Genomic DNA, 20,138 nt, shown 5'->3' with positions numbered 1-20,138 from the left:
TAACTCCCTTCTCGTGTGCTTGTCTGTCAGTCAGTGACCAATGTGACAAGCACAGTAGGAAATTAAGGTTAAACCACCAAGGCGAGGAAGAGCAAGTAATGGTTGTGACAAACAGGCCTGTGCTATGACTGTTGCTAGGTGAAAAGCACCTAGGCACACACGAGAAAGACCAATACAGCTGGAAGCCTTAGTGATTGTCCAAACAACGATGCCATACCTTCAGCGATAGTGCTAAGGCCCTTCAGTGATAGTGCTAAGGCCACAGGTAACAATGTAGGTCACGATATGAACGTGGGGACACAATCAATTCTGTTTGATCCACGGTAAAACCCTGGTCACTATGTGCAGGGGACAAACCTTCTATTAATAAGTCATTACGTGTTTACTCTGTGTTCCAGTTCAGTGATTTTATCTTGCCTGGGAGGTCAGGTGGAACCGGGGTGTGAAAGGCCTGTAGGGTTTATATTTGGTTTATAATGAACAAGAGGTTAGAGGCGGGTGTGCAAGATGAAGACAAAGCTAGAGGCGTAACATGTTTCTGTGACTCTAACCCCTGTGGCAATATTGTTTGACATGCAATGTACCGCAAACTACAGTGGAACCCCCCTTAAGACCTAAAAAAAAAATCTGAGAAAATTACGTTTTAAAAAGGAGTGAGTCTTAGAAAATGGGGGTACATTTAAAGAGGCTCTGAACAGAAATCAGAAAAAGCAAGGTCTTAAAGGGTGGGCATGGGGGTCTTAAATCAGGGGTCTTAAAAAGCGGGTTCCACTGTACCTTGTAAGTGCCCAGTATCTGGCAAAGGCACACCCCCCTACTTTGGGTCGAAAGCTGTGCACAGGGTAAAGTACTGTACCAAGTAAACGCCCACACCCTAAATTGAATCACGAGATTCTGAAAAAATATTTTCATTTAATTGAATTTCTTCTGGTGTGTTATTTTTATTTTTGTACGGTTTTTATTTGAGCTATGATATGCAGACATTTCAAACTCTTGGGGGAGGAGGGTGGAGATAAAAAAAAAGATATCGTCTGCTATCTGCCTTCTGGACAACTTACAGTCCCCCCATGCTCTCTCCCCCCCCCCCCAATTGCTGTGAGACAATTACCCCCAGGGTATTGAACAATGTGAGGATAAATGAGGAAAGCATAAAAAAAATTCCCCCTCTCTTTCGTCCCCACTCCCAAGTAAATAAAGAAAAAAAAGAAAAAGGTTGATATCATTATCCCCAAGATATTTCCGAACATTCATGATTTATCCTCACATTGTTCCATACCCTAGGGGAATACCAGAGAGAAGAAACAGCTAAAAGGCAAAAACACCCGCACTGCATGCAACAGCCAATATTTTGGTGTACCCTTGAACGATAAATTCAATAGCAGCCGAACTGTTTCATGCAGATATAATACACAAATCTTCTGATAGTGGTGTGACCTTTATTCCTCTTCTCTCCCTTTACTGAATTGTGTAAGCTAAGCTATACAAGCCTATGAAAAGGATCTCTCAGCACTGCAAACAGCACGCATAACCACGACCCCAACCGTTTTTCTTGCAGTGGAAACCAAACAATGCGTTCAGCCGTGCAGGCCTCCATTCATACCGCCAACGCTTTTCTGTGGTCAACAGACCATGACCATACAATGGCACTGAAAGTATCGAACTGATCGCACAGTCAATAGTTGGACAAAGGCAGCATTCTAGACGTAATGGAAAGCAAAACCAGCAAAACAAGTCTGTTTCTGTTGAATGTGGCCCAGTAAGAGAGGAAGGAAATCAATCAACAGTGGCTTAGCACTTGTCACAAAAAGGCAGAGAAAACAGGTATGCTGTGTGCAATTATTTAAATGTAGAATGTATTGGTAATGTGTTTATTGTTCACAGATGAAAATACTAAAAGCATTTTAGGTTGCTGGTTTCCTGTTATTGTTATTCTGCAAACCTCACGAATTTGGAATACACACTTAGAATGTCTGTACCCCAAGTGGACTATTTTTATCACCTTTAAAATGTTATACTGCCATGTCCTAACCCGACCCCCCACCCTCCAAAAAAAAAAAAAAAAAAAAAAAAAAAATCTGTTCATCCATATCCTTATGATTTTTTTCTAATTTAATTATAGGTAACACATATTCTTCTTCAGTCCAATTTCGCAATGTCTGTGTACACAGAAAACTAGCACTCAATTAAAGTGGTGAACATGATGTCTCGAGAACATGGATCTCTTAATGTACCAGTTGGCTCTAGCACTCACATAAATGACTAAACAAATAGAGATAAATGCAGTCTTCCTAGGAGGTCTTAGATTGCTAGGATCTTCGTACAGTGCAACCTGCCGCATAGACTCACTCCACCTTAACACAAAACTACAGTAGGTTTACACACACTCCTTGACAATAGTCTATCACAAGACAAAAACTCCCAAGGAGAGGCTTTATTCTTATCAACACTCACCAGCTACTCGTCGATCGCCTCAGTTCCACGTTCGGCATTCACGACACCGCCCTCTCTTGGTTCCGGACCTACCTCCAGAACCGCTCTCAGACTGTCACCACTGATTCGTTCTCTTCTCAGCCTGTCCCTGTCCGCTTCGGCGTCCCACAAGGGTCTGTCCTCGGCCCTGTCCTTTTCACCCTGTACACCCAACCCCTCTCCCTGGTCATCGAACGCCACGGCTTTGCCGATGACATGCAGCTCCAGAACAGCGCCAAGCCGGAGGACGTTGACCATCTCCTGGGATCCATCTCCAGTTGTTTCACTGACATCAAGAACTGGATGACTGAGAACAAGTTGAAGCTGAACAGTGAGAAGACGGAGGCCCTTCTCGTTGGAACACGACAGAAGATTGCTTCCCTCACTGTGACCGACCTCCAGCTGGATGACGCGACTGTTCCATTCTCCCCTGCTGTCAAGAGCCTTGGCGTCTTTCTTGACTCCACTCTCTCCATGCAGACACACATCTCCTTCATCATCAAGACCTGCTTTTTCCACCTATGACGCATCACCTCCATCCGTCGCTACCTCACCCACGACGCCTGTGTCAAGCTGGTTGTCTCCCTCATCTTCAGTCGTCTGGACTACTGCAACTCCCTTCTGGCTGGCCTCCCCGCCTCATCCATTCATGGCCTACAACGAGTCCAGAACGCTGCTGCCAGGCTGGCGTTGAGGAAGACGAAGCGAGACCACATCATCCCCCTACTTCGCTCCTTGCACTGGCTCCCTGTCAACACCCGAATCTCCTACAAACTGTCCACTCTGGTCTACAAGTGTCTCAACAACTGCTCCCGAGTACCTTCAATCCTCCCTGGACCTGTACACCCAGCCCTCCGACCGTCCCCTTCGTTCTGCTGCTGACCCACTCCGCCTTCACATCCTTCGCTCGAAACTCGCATCTGCTGGTCAGCGTGCATTTCCCTCCGCGGGCCCTTCCGTCTGGAACTCCCTGCCGCTTGAGCTTCGCCAGAGCCCCTCTCTTGACGCGTTCAAGAGTAGGTTGAAGACTCAGTTCTTCCCGTAGCTGGCTGCGACTTTCATGTTCGACGTGATGTGTTGTGCCCCAAAAGACATTCTTGTGCTGTGCTCTGTGAGAGGTGTTTTCTTTGTGCTTAATATTATTTTGTTTGGACCTAGCTATTGATGTGTACATTGTTGTTAAACAGTTGTTAGTTGTATGTTTATCAGGGTTTGCTAGTGTGTGATAGGGTTTGTGTCCGTCTGTAGATGTTAGTTTCTTTGTTAGTCCTGTGTTGACAACTCTTCGACAAGCGCTTAGAACTGTACCCACGGAATACGCGCTATATAAGCTTCCTATTGATTGATTGATTGACTTACTCAATACTCCTCTTCTAATACAGTGGAACCCCCCTTTTAAGACATTCAAAAATCTGAGAAAATCAGGTCTTAGAAAGGGGGGAGTCTTAAAAAATGGGGGTACATTTACAGAGGTTATCAACAGAAAATCTGATAAAAGAGGGTATTAAAAGGGAGGAACTTTGAAATGGGGGGGTCTTAAAATGGGGGTTCTACTGTAATGCTTCAGTTAGATATTCTAAGGAAGTCAGTTGTCTCCAGGTGTGTATGTTATGGTGAAGGGTGACCTCGGGTTTTGATCGCTCGGCAGTTTTCAAGTGTTATTCGTGAAAGTGTTTGCTTAACTGTCGACTGTCAGGAGTAAGCCAAAGACAGTTTAATGGGACGTCTTGTGGATTTACAGTGGTAACTGCAATGTGAGGTCCCTCCGATGAGAGGACACCTCCCTTGAAAGGACACCTCCTGTTGTCCCTTTTTCTATCATCTCTACCAAAGTATACCTGTCATGACAGGCCACCTGCAATGTAGGGACACTATTGGCTGGTCCCAAGGGTGTCCTTTCATCGCAAGTACCACTGTAGTCCACTTAGGAAATGATCTAGCTTTTAACTATAAAGGACTAACTAGGCATAGTAATTGATTTCATGGGCATGACTTGGCCCTTGGTAGTACAGTGGAACCTCCCTTTTAAGTCCCCCCCCCCCCCCCCCCCCCCATTGAAGACTTCCCCTCTTTTAAGACCTTACTTTTTCAGACTTTCTGTTCATAACCTCTGTAAATTTACCTCCATTTTAAGACTCCCTCCTTTTTAAGACCTGGTTTTCTCAGATGTTTGTGGGTCTTAAAAATGGGGTTCCACTGTACAGATTTTGGATAAAACAAGATAGATGGTGCAACTTTTACAATGTGTGTGTCTGCCATTTACACCTAGGAAGAAGCTTTCAATTTTGCACTAAGAATCAGTGTTCGCATTTACCAAAAATGTACCGATACATGCACAGCCTGGTGGTTAATACGAGTAATTTTCTCCTGTTAATAAGACGAAGTAAATGAGACAAACTTTGTACTCAAAGTTCTTTGTCAGTTCCTGTGAGACATGCAGAAGCGACAGAATGTTGACTATACACCATTATTCGCATTATGACATCTTCTCAAACTTTGTTTCGATTTTGACGTCAGAGGTTTCATTTTGGAAGAGGGAGTCAAGAAGACACGTCTTGGTTTGTTCAATCGGTGTTGTTTGTCATTAAGACACAAAATGTCTGTGAAATAATTACACATGAAAAAAACCCAACCCCAGGATACAAAAGAAGTACAAAACGTGGAACATAGGCACCCTAAAAATGACTAAAACTCTAGTATATAATAAATCAAATAGTAAATGCTATGCTGTTGTAAATCTATATAAAAACAAGTCGCGTAAGGCGAAAATACAACATTTAGTCAAGCTGTCGAACTCAAAGAATGAGACTGAACGCAATGCAATTTTTCAGCAAGACCGTATACTTGTAGCATCGTCAGCCCACCGCTCGTGGCAAAGGCAGTGAAATTGACAAGAATAGCGGGGTAGTAGTTGCGCTGAGAAGGATAGCACGCTTTTCTGTACCTCTCTTCGTTTTAACTTTCTGAGCGTGTTTTTAATCCAAACATATGTTTTTGGAATCAGGAACCGACAAGAAATAAGATGAAAGTGTTTTTAAATTGATTTTGAAAATTTAATTTTGATCATAATTTTTATATTTTTAATTTTCAGAGCTTGTTTTTAATCCAAATATAACATATTTATATGTTTTTGGAATCAGGAAATGATGAAGAATAAGATGAACGTAAATTTGGATCGTTTTATAAAAATTTTTTTTTTACAATTTTCAGATTTTTAATGACCAAAGTCATTAATTAATTTTTAAGCCACCAAGCTGAAATGCAATACCGAAGTCCGGCCTTCGTCGAAGATTGCTTGACCAAAATTTCAATCAATTTGATTGAAAAATGAGGGTGTGACAGTGCCGCCTCAACTTTTACAAAAAGCCGGATATGACGTCATCAAAGACATTTATCGAAAAAAAGAAAAAAACGTCCGGGGATATCATTCCCAGGAACTCTCATGTAAAATTTCATAAAGATCGGTCCAGTAGTTTAGTCTGAATCGCTCTACACACACACACGCACAGACAGACAGACAGACAATCAATCAATCAATCAATCAATGAGTCTTATATCGCGCATATTCCGTGGGTACAGTTCTAGGCGCACGGATTTACCGTATTTTTTAATATATTTTTTTTAAATATTTTTTTATGCAATTTATATCGCGCACATTTTCAAGGCGCAGGGATTTATTTATGCCGTGTGAGATGGATTTTTTTCACACAATACATCACGCATTCACATCGACCAGCAGATCGCAGCCATTTCGGCGCATATCCTACTTTTCACAGCCTATTATTCCAAGTCACACGGGTATTTTGGTGGACATTTTTATCTATGCCTATACAATTTTGCCAGGAAAGACCCTTTTGTCAATCGTGGGATCTTTAACGTGCACACCCCAATGTAGTGTACACAAAGGGACCTCGGTTTTTCGTCTCATCCGAAAGACTAGCACTTGAACCCACCACCTAGGTTAGGAAAGGGGGGAGAAAATTGCTAACGCCCTGACCCAGGGTCGAACTCGCAACCTCTCGCTTCCGAGCGCAAGTGCGTTACCACTCGGCCACCCAGTCTTTAATACACACACACACATACACCACGACCCTCGTCTCGATTCCCCCTCTACGTTAAAACATTTAGTCAAAACTTGACTAAATGTAAAAAGTGTACAGACAAATGTTCAACTAATGTCAATCATTAAAGTTGAAAGGTGAATATGGAAAGTGTGTACATTTATTTACATATTAAAGTAATGATGCAGATTTTCCAATTTCTGTAAATTTTACAGAGGCTACTCGTATAAGGCACAAAAAAAAAAAGGTGTGGTTACGGTAACAGAGCCAAAAAAAATAGGGTAGGAAAGTAGGCAATCGCTTATTTTTAAAAAAAAAAATTTTCTAATGTGTACAAATTAAACCTACTTGACAGGAAAATAAATGTGCGACTCAGGCGCTTTACGCTTTCATTCCGTTTTCTGCACTCGTTTTCTTGTTTTTTTGACAAATGTAATAAAAAGTTATAGGGTCGGCCCCTAAAAATAGGGTAGGTCGGGTTACCGTAACCACACCTATTTTTTTTTTAGGCCTAAACAGAAAATATGAAAAATCAAGGTCTTGTAAGGAGGAAGTCCTAAATGAGGTGGCCTAAAAAGGGAGGTTTCTCTGTACAGTGGCACCCCTCTTTGAAGACTGGCTACCTTTTAAGACCTTTGTTCATTAGCCCTGTATTTTTACCCCCATTTTAAGATCTAGCCCTGAATTTTTACCCCCATTTCAAGACCTAGCCCTGTATTTTTACCCCCATTTCAAGACCTTTGTTCATTAGCCCTGTATTTTTACCCCCATTTCAAGACCTTTGTTCATTAGCCCTGTATTTTTACCCCCATTTTAAGACCTTTGTTCATTAGCCCTGTATTTTTACCCCCATTTTAAGACCTTTGTTCATTAGCCCTGTATTTTTACCCCCATTTTAAGACCTTTGTTCATTAGCCCTGTATTTTTACCCCCATTTTAAGACCTTTGTTCATTACCCCTGTATTTTTACCCCCATTTTAAGACCTTTGTTTATTAGCCCTGTATTTTTACCCCCATTTTAAGACCTTTGTTTATTAGCCCTGTATTTTTACCCCCATTTTAAGACCTTTGTTCATTAGCCCTGTATTTTTACCCCCATTTTAAGACCTTTGTTCATTAGCCGTGTATTTTTACCCCCATTTTAAGACCTTTGTTCATTAGCCCTGTATTTTTACCCCCATTTTAAGACCTTTGTTCATTAGCCCTGTATTTTTACCCCCATTTTAAGACCTTTGTTCATTAGCCCTGTATTTTTACCCCCATTTTAAGACCTTTGTTCATTAGCCCTGTATTTTTACCCCCATTTTAAGACCTTTGTTCATTAGCCCTGTATTTTTACCTCCATTTTAAGACCTTTGTTCATTAGCCCTGTATTGTTACCCCCATTTTAAGACTCCCTCCTTAATAAGACCTGATTTTCTGATTTTTGGTTTCCCTTGTACCATTCTGTACTTACTGTTAGAAGAGATTCTTCCACCACGTGAGGAGGCAAAGGAGCGTACAGGAGAGATGTTTTCCCGCGTTCTCAGAATGGGACGTGCGGTGAACTGAACGCCCTGGGTGTCTGGCAGCAGGCCCGCCATCGCTGACGCCATCTTGCCGTCTGCAAAATACACACACTTGTCAAGACTCACGATGTTCAGACATGAGAATAAAAAAACGTTAAAATTAAGGAGGAAATACGTTTTGCCAAATCTTATACGTGTAACAACAAAATATCAGTTTTCCTTAATCCCTGATGTAAGAGAAGAAGGGAAAATTATCTACACAAGGAGTTTTGCTTTCAAAATCAATTTAATGTGCTGCTGTGGTATTTTCTTCTAATGATCGGATAGCGCTTTGAGCAGGTTTAAACCCTGGATACATGCACTTTATAAATATTATGCATTATCATTATTATTTTCCAAAAAGTCATGAGCACCTAGAGCGGTTCAAAAGGAGGAAGATTCTCATGCATGGATGTTGGCAAAAGGCAAGGTAAGATTAAGAAGACAGAGCACAATTGTTAACCTTCTTCTAAAGTATTTTATGCATATTATTGTGTGTGCATACAGATAAACAGAACTTGGACAAACACGCTCACACACAAACACACTCACACACAAACATACTCACACACAAACACACTCACACACAAACACACTCACACACAAACACACACACACACACACAAACACACTGACACACAAACACACACACGCACACTCACTCACACACAAACACACTCACACACACCCTCACACACTCACTCACACACAAACACACTCACACACAAACACACACAAACACACTCAAACAAAACACACTCACACACAAACATACTCACACACAAACACACTCACACACAAACACACTCACACACAAACATACTCACACACAAACACACTCACACACAAACACACTCACACACAAACACACTCACACACAAACACACAAACACACTCACACACAAACACACTCACACACTCACACACAAACACACTCACACACAAACACACACACACACAAACACACTCACACACACACAAACACACACACACAAACACACTCACACACAAACACACTCACACACAAACACACTCACACACAAACACAAACACACTTACACACAAACACACTCACACACTCACACACAAACACACTCACACACAAACACACACACACACACATGTATTAAAACAACATATACACTGTATGTCTGTACATGTATCAAGATTTTAACACAGGTCTAGAATCTTACTTGGGTTCTTTCGTTTTCAAAATATTTTTTTTTTTAAACCAGCCTTGCATGTACACATTCAAAATTAAGATCAAAAACTTTCTTTTCCAAATTAACGGTATGCAAAAAATGGAAACGCTAAACCCTACCATACCTACAAAGATCAGAGTGCACTTTGTGACACACGCTTTATTTCAGTCAGTGTACTTAAACTGCTCTCTGTGGCACTGTTCTAGAACACTACAGCTTTATTATGCAAAGAGGTGTGAAGTACCACCCAAAAAAGACGGAAACAAAGAACAGTTTTATTGGACACGCACGACCGTTTCTAGCACTGAGGTGGTTACCCCTTTTTTCACACTGCCCAATATATAGCGTCTGAATAGGCTCCACAGTATAATTACACATGCATACATGATACTTTAATACTGGAGTCTGTGAGTCTTTGTTTGTTTCAATAAGTCTGATGAAAACATAATGACACACATAACATGAGAAACCCAAGGAACAGAGACGCACTAAGACAATCTTACATGTGTGTGTGTGTGTGTGTGAGTGTGTGTGTGTGTGTGTGTGTATGCCTTTGAGTGTTTGTGTGTGTGTGAGAGAGAGATAGTCTGTGTCTTTGTGTGTGTGTGTGTGTGTGTGTGTGTGTGTGTGTGTGTGTGTGTGAGAGAGAGAGAGAGAGTTTTAAAAATGTTAGGATATCAATCAAAGAAGTAATAAAAACAAACAAACAACTAACCAACAAAACAAACAAAAATATACATACAAACATAAAATAGTATTCTCAAAACAGAGAGAGAGAGAGAGAGAGAGAGAGAGAGAGAGAGAGACAGACAGACAGACAGACAGACAGACAGAGAGAGAGAGAGACAGAGACAGAGACAGAGACAGAGAGAGAGAACTACCCACCCATACTGAATTTACCAGGTCCACTCAGAAAAATATAATCTCAACTCCTTAACCACAATGCATTCCTAGACATTACTTGTAAAACACAGCTTACCTAGCAACTGTTTTGAATTTGTTTAGTGACCTTAGCCGGTGTCACCGTGTCCAGTCGAAACTGACCAACCGCTAACAAGAATGGTACACCACTTTTGGTTCAAATGCTAGGACTACCCAAATCCTCTTCCAAAATGTATTAAATAATCAAACCCACCACCAGCCTCCTGATCTTATAGCCTCTGCCATTAGGGACAGATCAAACACGGAATTGCTCTTTCCAATTTCATCAACTTTAAATCAATAACAATCACACCCGTCAAGTCGGAATGACTCGATATCTCACCAGCGTTAACACACATCTCAACAGGGGAGGGCAAAAATCCATGCAACTTTAATTCGCACATATCTCATCAAATCACCCACCTGTTGATTACGACGCCTCCGTCTCCTTAGTGAAATGGTGCAGGCGCGAGGAAGGCTATGATTAATTCATTAGGGCGCGTGCCAGATACTCAATTCGCCATGTTCAATAACACCGAATAGTGTCCGAGCGTTGAGCGAGACGCGTTGCCATGTGCCGCGACTCTGTTGTCAATGGATAGCGCGACACCATTGCAAGGGACGCTACTCGTGTGTGTTTCTTTCTCTGGCGCGAGATAACTCCAGAAGCAGACGATCTTTTTGGAACTTGAACTAGACAACATTATTACACTAGGATAATAGCGTTAGGTTGGTGTTTGAGTTGAGATGAGGTTTCAAAATTGAAGCAAAACAACCAGAACATTTTCTGTGGGGGAAGAATGAGTCTAAAAAGCCGAAATGGAACATGAATGCCACTCTCAGTCTCAGAATACGCATTGAAAGCTGTCTGTGAGACTGTGGCAACTACACTAAAGCAGATTTACATGTTCTGTTACTGTGTGCAGTTTGCGTGCGCGCGCGTGTTTTTTCATGTGACATGCGGGTGTGAATAAATAATGTTTATAATTGTGATGTTACTACATGTATGTGTAAAGTAGGAATGAAACATCGTTTTGCAGAAAAAATAAGTCTGCGAGTGTTATTCTTGCTCTGAACAAGCTCCATTTAATTTCATTTAATGTGCCTACATATGCTCCGCTTATGATATCTTCCATTTGACTACTCCGAAATATTCAGATCCCTAGTAGCTGTTCCATGAAGAGCAGAAACCAATTAACAGTCATTGCCTCTGCATCATTCATAAGCAAAGGCTACAAATAAAATAATTTTAAAAGTCCAAAGTGTTGTGATAGTCTAATTTATTTCTGAAGTTCACACAAAGTCTTTCAATGATCTGTGAGATCCATATTTTAAATGTCCATCATACAGAACATTATTCAAACAGACATACCTGCTTCTTACTGTCTCCATTTATTGGATGAAACCAACCAAAACACATCTTTCTTTCTTTCTTTTTTTGGTGTTTAACGTCGTTTTCAACCACGAAGGTTATATCGCGACGGGGAAAAGGGGGGAGATGGGATAGAGCCACTTGTTAATTGTTTCTTGTTCACAAAAGCACTAATAAAAAAATTGGTCCAGGGGCTTGCAACGTAGTACCCAAAACACATCATTTTAATTTATTTTTTCCAGATTTGTTTCTGAAAAAGCTTGCAATCAGCCATTCGAACGTGTGTTTGTGTGTGTGCATGGCTATGAGCTTCTTCTTCTTCTGCGTTCGTGGGCTAAAACTCCCACGTACACTCGTGTTTTTGCAAGAGTGGAATTTTACGTGTATTATTATTATTATTATTGTGATCATTTTTATGCGCCTAATCTAGATATAGCCCTAGGCGCTTACATATTAATTTCTGCCGTTTGAAAATGGAATTTTTTACAGACAGACAGACAAACAGACATTTTTTACACACAATATATAACGCATTCACATCGGCCAGTAAAGCTCAGTAGCCTATTAGGCGAGCATTCACCTTTCACGGCCTTTATTCCAAGTCAAATGGGTATTTGGTGGACATTTTTATCTATGCCTATACAATTTTGCCAGGAAAGACCCTTTTGTCAATCGTGGGATCTTTAACGTGCACACCCCAATGTAGTGTACACGAAGGGACCTCGGTTTTTCGTCTCATCCGAAAGACTAGCACTTGAACCCACCACCTAGGTTAGGAAAGGGGGGAGAAAATTGCGGCCTGACCCAGGGTCGAACACGCAACCTCTCGCTTCCGAGCGCAAGTGCGTTACCACTCGGCCACCCAGTCCACCGTTTTTACCCCGCCATTTAGGCAGCCATACGCGGCTTTCGGAGGAATGGCTATGAGCAAAAAGAATGTTTAAAAAACACTACAATAAACAACATTAAAACAGTTCTTTTCCAGTTTATTTTAATCTGGTTTGTTCTGCACAAAAAATTTGACAGACTTTCATGGAAACTAGAGACGTATCAACAAGTAACTAGTAAGACAAAACATTTTTCAGTCAGTAAATTTGTTCATAATAATTTAATATGAAGCTATGACACAGTGTCTACAATCAAACTTGTTCTCTCACTATTCAGTGAAGAGATGAAATGGGCTTATGGGTAGAACTGGGGATCGTGGGAAGAGGGAGGGGGGGAGTTCGGGGGGAATGGGGGTTATTAATTTGAACACCTGAAACAAAGAAGATCAATCTGCATATCTTAGTCTGAAACAAAGCCTAAGGCTAACGCAATAAGAGAGAAAAGTATCAAGCCGCTTTGATGAGATGAAATCTAAAGGCAACATGCTTTACTAAGGCAGAGATCAGCATGATTCAGTTCATCAACAATCACATGATTCACAATCAGACATTATTCAAAATATAAGCAGATGAATGTCCAAATAATAAGCTGCAAAATAAATACATGTAGCTACATGTACTGTATGCAAAGCAAAAAAATGCACCAAAAGCACAATTCAGTATTCTTAGCACCAGAAGCCTCTGAACCAATCAGTTCAAATCATCTCCGTGTTTCATCACAGCAAACACAACAAATATGTTAGAACGTATCTAGGTACACAGATTTTGTTTGGAGACAAACATAATACTGACGTTAAACAAAAATCACAGTACTTATTAATGCCGCGCGCACACACACACACACTCTCATAACAGGGATCGCGCTAGCTTTTTAAAAAACGCGTAAGTCATACGCAACGAAACGAAAAAAACGCGTCACGGACCAATATTTTTGCGTCTGTCCGCCTTTCTACCTCTCTCCCTTCCTTCAAGTCCTCTCTAAAAACACACCTCTTCCGGGAATACTTCAACCCCTAGCCTGTGCGAGTGATTCGATGTTGTCCGTGTGTGTGTTTGTGTGTGTGTGCGAGTGAGCGACACGAGTATATGCGAGTAATTGGTTGTGTGCACTGTTCAGTATTTGCCACATTAAGGAGAGGGGTCGCTTGCCATCGTAGCGCGCTGTGGGCCGGCTGGGGGCGGGTTGCTTGCGAGGGCTGTATTTTGTACATTGATTATTTGATACATGTATAATTATTAAATGCGTCTCCAGGAATATGTTTAGTTTAAATCTTGTGTCGATACTATTTAATTCTGCCCCGCTATTAGCCATTGAGTAAAACTGTTTTATCACCATTGCTTTATTGTTGTTAATTCGTCTCCAGAAATATGTTTTGTTTTAATCTTGTGTCGATACTATTTAACTCTGCCTCGTTATTAGCCATTGAGTATAACTGTTTTATCACCATTGTTTTATTGTTGTTCTCTGGCCATTTACGTTGAATGACTTGTTATACATTGACATTGATAGTTTTATTCTTCTTCTTCTTCGTCGTTCGCTAGATAGTTTTATTATAAGAACCTTTTTTTTTTTTTAATTCCTATTAACTCGATGTTCTTTAACTATGTTTGTAAATTGTTAGAGGATCTTTTAGTAGAAGTGTTTAACTGTCGAAGCTGCTTTTACCTAAGAGACCGACTGTATATTGTGCTGTTGTACTTGTCAGACTTGATTGTACCAAGTCCTTCACATGTTGTAATGCGCTTAGAGCCAAATATTTTTGTTTTTTGTAAGGGATAGGCGCAATATAAATACACTTTATTATTATTATTATTATTATTATTATTATTACTACGAAAACACGTACAGACACAAACAAAACACGCACGAAAGACTTAAAGACACTCCTTACCTAAATACGGCGAGTTTTCCTGTCGAACTCCGCGCACGCCTGTCGAATAACACCCCTGCTGTCTCCAACCTTCGGGCCTTGCGAGTTTGTTTCCTGCTCTAATACGACTAGACACACTTTCCGCCTTTTGGAAGCGCGAGATGGGAGAGCAGCTAATGTCTGTTTCATTATCCGACAAGACATTATCTGGTAATACCCTCGTTACGTTCGTTTGCGATACTTCGATGCAAAAAGAAACGGACTTTAGTTTTGACGCGCAGATTTCATGTGTGTCGTCACTTCTCGAGCCCTATAGTCAGTTTCAGGATCGGGTGATTATTAAGTCAGAGCAAAAGCGCTGCGTGAAGACAAGAAAAAGTTACAATATTTTTACGTATGACTTACGCGGCGCGGCGAAAAAAAAGCGTCAGCAACTTTTAAAATGCGTCAAATACGCAAAAATCGTGCGTAAACGTGATCCCTGTCATAATCTGAACATACATTTCTGAGTAAATTCATTTCAAAATGGCAACATTTTGTTTAAACTGAAGTCAAAGCTCAGAATAAATGTTGGAGAAAACCTGAAATACAGGTAACAAAGGCTACGAATCATCACAAAAATATAATTGAAATTAAATATGTTGGAGTTCGGAATGAATTGGAATCACAGACAATAAAGGGAAACAAAACCTTAATGATAATGAGCAAAGAATTCCAGATTTCTTCTCTAACTTGTCCAAGCTCTGCTTCAGTGAATCATTATGCAAGTAAAAAATCAACCAAAGAAACAGTCCAACATTGTTCTTCTCAGTCTTTCTATCCTATTCTTGCTACTTTGCAAATTTATCCACGTACTCTTTCAACATGTGAAGGTAAAAGTCTGGATTTCTTGGAGCGTAGTCTTCGTACTTGAACCCGCTGATTGTCTTTGGCACAGCAGCCTCAATCTGGGTCCCCTCGTGCCATTCGTTGAAAGAGGTCACGGAGACCACACCCACCTTCGCATCCAACGCTGACTGTAACGCCTGACGGAAGTACTGCCCCTGAAGACGTTTTCTCGTTGTTAACGCATTCCATGGCCGAACGCGTGTGTCTACATAACCAGGGCCCACGCTGGGTACAAACAAAAGTTGATTCTTTCTGGCAAAATCTGCAATGGCTTTCCAGTTTGACCATGAACTTCCCCTTGTGAATCCGTTTGCAGCAAAGTAGGTGTAGAAACCATCAAACCCCGCAGTCAGCAGCCTGTGTTCGTCTTCGTTGTTGAGGTACAGGCCGAGAAAAATACCGTCATAGTCCGTTCCACGGAGACTGTGTCGTCCTTCTGGCTTGAGAGCCTGCGCCCAGGAGGCAGAGTCTACCTGGTACGAATCGTAAATGTAGAACACGGGCAGGTGTCTCCCACCTACCTGTCTCCTGTACAACCCTGGGTGCTTCCCGTACGTGTTGACCACATACTTCACGTGCTGCTTCAGTGTCTCTCCGCTTCTGTTCTTGTAGGGCTCAATGTGAATAGCAACCTGCACAGACAGGAGTAAAGAGTCAGTGTGTAATGCTGTGTGCTTAGATGACAGGATCTTGTAAGGCTCTCTACGTATTGCAACCTGCACAGACAGGAGTGAAGGGTCAGTGTGTAATGCTGTGTGCTTAGATGACAGGATCTTGTAAGGCTCTCTACGTACTGCAACCTGCACAGACAGGAGTGAAGGGTCAGTGTGTAATGCTGTGTGCTTAGATGACAGGATCTTGTAAGGCTCTCTACGTATTGCAACCTGCACAGACAGGAGTAAAGAGTCAGTGTGTAATGCTGTGTGCTTAGATGACAGGATCTTGTAAGGCTCTCTACGTATTGCAACCTGCACAGACAGGAGTGAAGGCTCAATGTGTAATGCTGTATGTCTAGATGAAAGCCGCCTAATGACTGATTGCATTTAAAGATTTCCACTTGAAAAAAAATCCATCTCTTTCATTTCTATTACATGTATTCTGTTCTGCATATTCTGCTTGCTGGAGTCAGACACAGTCTAAAAATAAAAGAAAGAAGTCCTTAATATACGTCATTAGTAGTGATTGGCTTCAAACAACTGACCACATGACATTACTTAAACTGAGACCACAATACTTCCTCAGGTAACCTTTCACACTTACGCAGGAAAAATTATCTCAGAAGAAACAAAGGGATGTAAGCACTCTAGTGAATATACAACATGAGCAAATGATTGTTATGCAGAACTAATCTCATGGCACCTGAGAAAATATCAAGCATTTAAATGAACAAGCGATTTTCATACACCGGAATATGAAGAGGTCGTACATTTCTGCGCACACCACTTGTCAACAACGTATACCCGAAATCGGCTCCTGTGATGTACACCACAACATTCTTCTTCTTCTTCTTCTTCTTGCGTTCGCCGTCACACCATCAGTTTAGTCTGCGAGACGAATGACGTCGTGGCTTCCAGGTCTTGTCTGCTCCCATAGAGTTTGGTGCGGAGAGGGACTGATGCTGGCACACCACAACAAACACCAAGTGGAAATCCAGATCCAGATTAAGGTCTTTGAACGACAAGCGCAATGGCCTAGTGGATAAGACGCCAGCCTCCTGTGCGGAAGGTCGCATGTTCAAATCCAGGCGGCGCCTGTTGGGCGATGGGTGGATTTGTTTCCGATCTCTAAGGTCAACTTGTGTGCAGACCACCGGCCCCCGTAGCGCAGTGGTTAACGCATCGGGCTGCGGGCCGGGAGGTCGTGGGTTCGAATCCCATCAGGGTCATGAGGGTTTTTTGGCTCCTACCCAGAGTGGAAGTGCTATGGTTCCTATGGGGAGGCTGGGATCACACAGCCGAGTGTCATTCACTTTAACGAATGCGACTTTGAGGGTGCTCAGGTTCTGTATATCTGACCAACACCGCAGGTGCGGCAGTTCTCGAGCCTGGTTGACGCCAGGATATATTATGACAGTAAGCGTAGTAGAGTGCTGCCCTGTCACGTAGTCTCAAACCAAAATTGGAAATCCAAAGCATCATTATAATCATCCTCATCTCATTAATCATCCAAAATATAAATTGTCCCTGCTCTTGTGGCCCTTCATGCCCGGAGCTCTCATGGTGAGATTGGTCTCAGTGTTCCTGTTCGATCCTTCCCTGAATAGAAGTTCTGCTGTCAGTCTTCAACGTGTGACGTTCTGGGGGGTCGACGGAGGGACGTGGTGTCGGTCTGCTCTCTGGAGGGGACGCTCACTCAGTCTGGCTCCGCGACTTAAAAGTCAATGTCGTTTGTAGGGGGCATAGTAGGTAGTGGGCTGCGTCCGTTAGCTCGGGACAGACCCACTACTGAACACCGTCGAAGTGACTCAGCAGAAGTGCAGTGTCATCTTCCGAGGGTAGCCTACCGCAGCGACCCGACATCCCCCCCCCCCCCCCCCCTGGAGCGTCTGTAAAATCGACAAGTCTGGCAGCGGAACGAAATTCAGAGGTGGTTGGAGCAGCGAGTGCAGGGACGGGGCGGTGTGAGAGCACAACGGGACAAAGGAACAGGTGTAAAGACAAAAAACAAAAAAACACAAAAAACCTGTGTGCAGACCTGCTGGGGCATTATCCACCTTCGCGTGTACACGCAAGCACAAGACCAAGTAAGTGCGCACAGAAAAGATCCTGTCATCCATTTCAGAGTTCGGTGGGTTATAGAAACACTGAAATACCCTGCATACCTCCCCCGAATGCAGCAAATGGCTGCATAAATGGTGGAGTAAAATCGGTAAAAACCCGCTCGTGTAAAAAACATGTGTACGTGGGAGTGTCAGCCCCTGAACGCAAAAGAAGAAGAAGGTCTTTGAACAGCCTGTACAGTTTTCCACTTACTTTGACGCCATGTTTGTCGGCTTTGTCCAAGATAAGAGGAATGAGGCTGTCAAAAGGCTTGCCATTCTCATCGGCCTGGCCAGGAGGATACCACGACACTACAATCACACCTGCAATACATTTTCACAACTGAAATGTGAATATTTCATCCCTCCCTCATGTTTTTAACTTTAACTTAGCTTTAAAGTAATTTAATATTTCAGTTCTCAAGCATGAACTTAATTTTGAAGGAGTCATGATTTCAGTTAATCCTGGAAAACTGGGGGCAAAAATGTTTTTATTCAAAGCTAACACTTGTCTACCACACAAGATATATAAAAACTTACAATCACATAACAACAAAATTTTTAAGATAAGAAAAAGAAGCCTTAATTGTCAACTTTGTGTGCATTTTATGTAGTAGGAAGACAAAGAAACAACATTCTTTAGACTTTCTTTCTTTATTTGGTGTTTAACGTCGTTTTCAACCGTTCAAGGTTATATCGCGACAGGGGAAGGGGGAGAGGGGATAGAGCCACTTGTTAATTGTTTCTTGTTCACAAAAGCACTTATCAAAAAATTGCTCCAGGGGCTTGCAACGTAGATCTACAATAATATGACCTTACTGGGAGAATGCAAGTTTCCAGTACAAAGGACTTAACATTTCTTACATACTGCTTGACTAAATCTTTACAAACATTGACTCTATTCTATACAAGAAACACTTAACAAGGGTAAAAGGAGAAACAGAATCCGTTAGTCGCCTCTGGGGAGCATCGGGTAAATTCTTCCCCCTAACCCGCAGGGGGAATTCTTTAGACTATGATGCCTCAAGAAAGTACACACTTACTGCATAGCACATACCCATCTTTTGCACAGGTACGCACACACACACACACACACAAGTAATTATACTGCATAGCACACGCCCATCTTTTGCACGCACGCACGTACACACACACCCCCAACAATAACAGAACTATCCTCTCACCAGCTCCTGAGGACTGGACTTGCGCCATGTGTTTGTCCACAATGTCAGGGTCTGCAGAGCTGTAGGGACCCAACGCTGGGTAGAAGTTGGCGCCGATGTCGTCAGGGGGCACGTGCACACCCAGCGGCCACTTACGCATCTCCTCCTTGCGCCAGTGGGGGAGGTTTTGATGATTCCAGTGAACGTATCTGCCGTCCGTTTCCGGGTTTCCATACCAAGGGTAATAGAACAGGTGAACGTTGTAGTTCAGAGCTGAGTCCTTGCTAGACTCAACCTCTGCTTTTTTCTCTTCAGCCTGCATGTTTACTACTTCGTCAGCCTTTGCCTGCTTTCTTTCGTCAATGAAATTTTTACCAGGATGCAAGGCTGCTAGCAATTTAGACCCAGTCAGCTTATCATCTGTTCTGTTGTCAGTTTTCAAAGCAGCAGCCTCTTGAAGTTTGTTGGTCAATTCCAAATTCTGTGATGCCCTTCCCTCGAAGAGTTTTGCACTGTTCTGCCCTTTGCGAACGTGTAGCAGATCACGCTCTGACAAAAAGTAGATGATGACGCTGACAACAGATGTCACACAGACGATGAAAAGAAACATCAGGTAGCGCCGGACACTGGGAGGCATTGGTTTAAAACCACGCGCCATTTCACATCCTGCTTCCCATCATCAGCAGAGCGCATGGAGGGGACGGACATCGGCTGGCTTCAGTGATGAAAAGTCTGATTCCTCCATCACTCATCCCTGCAGCTAACTACAATCCAGACTGCGCAAGAATGACAGGTTTGCAAATTTAATGTGGATGGATTAACACAATCCGTAACTATTCATGCAGTCACTGTCATCTGAGGCCTGTGAAATCAGTGGCTTTAAGTTTGATGTCTGGACTGGTTTATAACGCACAGGTCAGTTCTCAGAAACTGCATCGATTAGATTCCCAAAATGTGACTGCAGAGCTAGGGAATTCTTTTTCTTGAAGATGGTGGCCT

General features: G+C 42.3%; 3 protein-coding genes across 3 annotated transcripts in view; 1 reads left to right on the top strand and 2 right to left on the bottom strand.

Moving 5' to 3' along the window:
* The window catches only part of LOC138961847 (EF-hand calcium-binding domain-containing protein 6-like), a 58,409-nt gene extending 47,603 nt beyond the window's left edge, over positions 1 to 10,806 (bottom strand). Inside the window, exons 1-2 of the mRNA XM_070333519.1 lie at positions 10,624 to 10,806; positions 7,987 to 8,133 (exon numbers count right to left, since the gene is read on the bottom strand). Coding sequence (XP_070189620.1) covers positions 7,987 to 8,125 — 139 coding nt within the window. The 5' untranslated portion in view covers positions 8,126 to 8,133; positions 10,624 to 10,806. The remainder of the gene's footprint in view (positions 1 to 7,986; positions 8,134 to 10,623) is intronic.
* LOC138961849 (periodic tryptophan protein 1 homolog) overlaps positions 1 to 20,138 on the top strand; it is a gene marked incomplete in the record, with an annotated part of 270,004 nt that overhangs the window by 87,334 nt on the left and 162,532 nt on the right.
* Positions 14,295 to 19,461, bottom strand: LOC138961845 (glycoprotein endo-alpha-1,2-mannosidase-like). The gene is made up of 3 exons (XM_070333517.1): positions 19,161 to 19,461; positions 18,191 to 18,300; positions 14,295 to 15,850 (listed from the first exon to the last, which is right to left on the bottom strand). Exons 1-3 carry the CDS (start codon positions 19,459 to 19,461, stop codon positions 15,161 to 15,163), a joined length of 1,101 nt encoding a protein of 366 aa, XP_070189618.1. The 3' UTR covers positions 14,295 to 15,160.

Source organism: Littorina saxatilis, linkage group LG3 (assembly GCF_037325665.1).
Source record: "Littorina saxatilis isolate snail1 linkage group LG3, US_GU_Lsax_2.0, whole genome shotgun sequence".
Classification (NCBI taxonomy): Eukaryota; Metazoa; Mollusca; class Gastropoda; order Littorinimorpha; family Littorinidae; genus Littorina; species Littorina saxatilis.
The sequence above is the reverse complement of the archived record's forward strand: the minus strand, read 5'-3'. Positions and strand labels throughout refer to the sequence as shown.

Excerpts from the sequence above, each read along its gene's own strand:
- LOC138961845 (XM_070333517.1), bottom strand. The coding sequence starts at position 19,461 with ATGCAGGCTGAAGAGAAAAAAGCAGAGGTTGAGTCTAGCAAGGACTCA. Across the intron at positions 18,301-19,160 it reads AGTCCAGTCCTCAGGAGCTG|GTGTGATTGTAGTGTCGTGG; the intron begins GTGAGAGGATAG and ends AATGTATTGCAG. Across the intron at positions 15,851-18,190 it reads CCGACAAACATGGCGTCAAA|GTTGCTATTCACATTGAGCC; the intron begins GTAAGTGGAAAA and ends CTGTCTGTGCAG.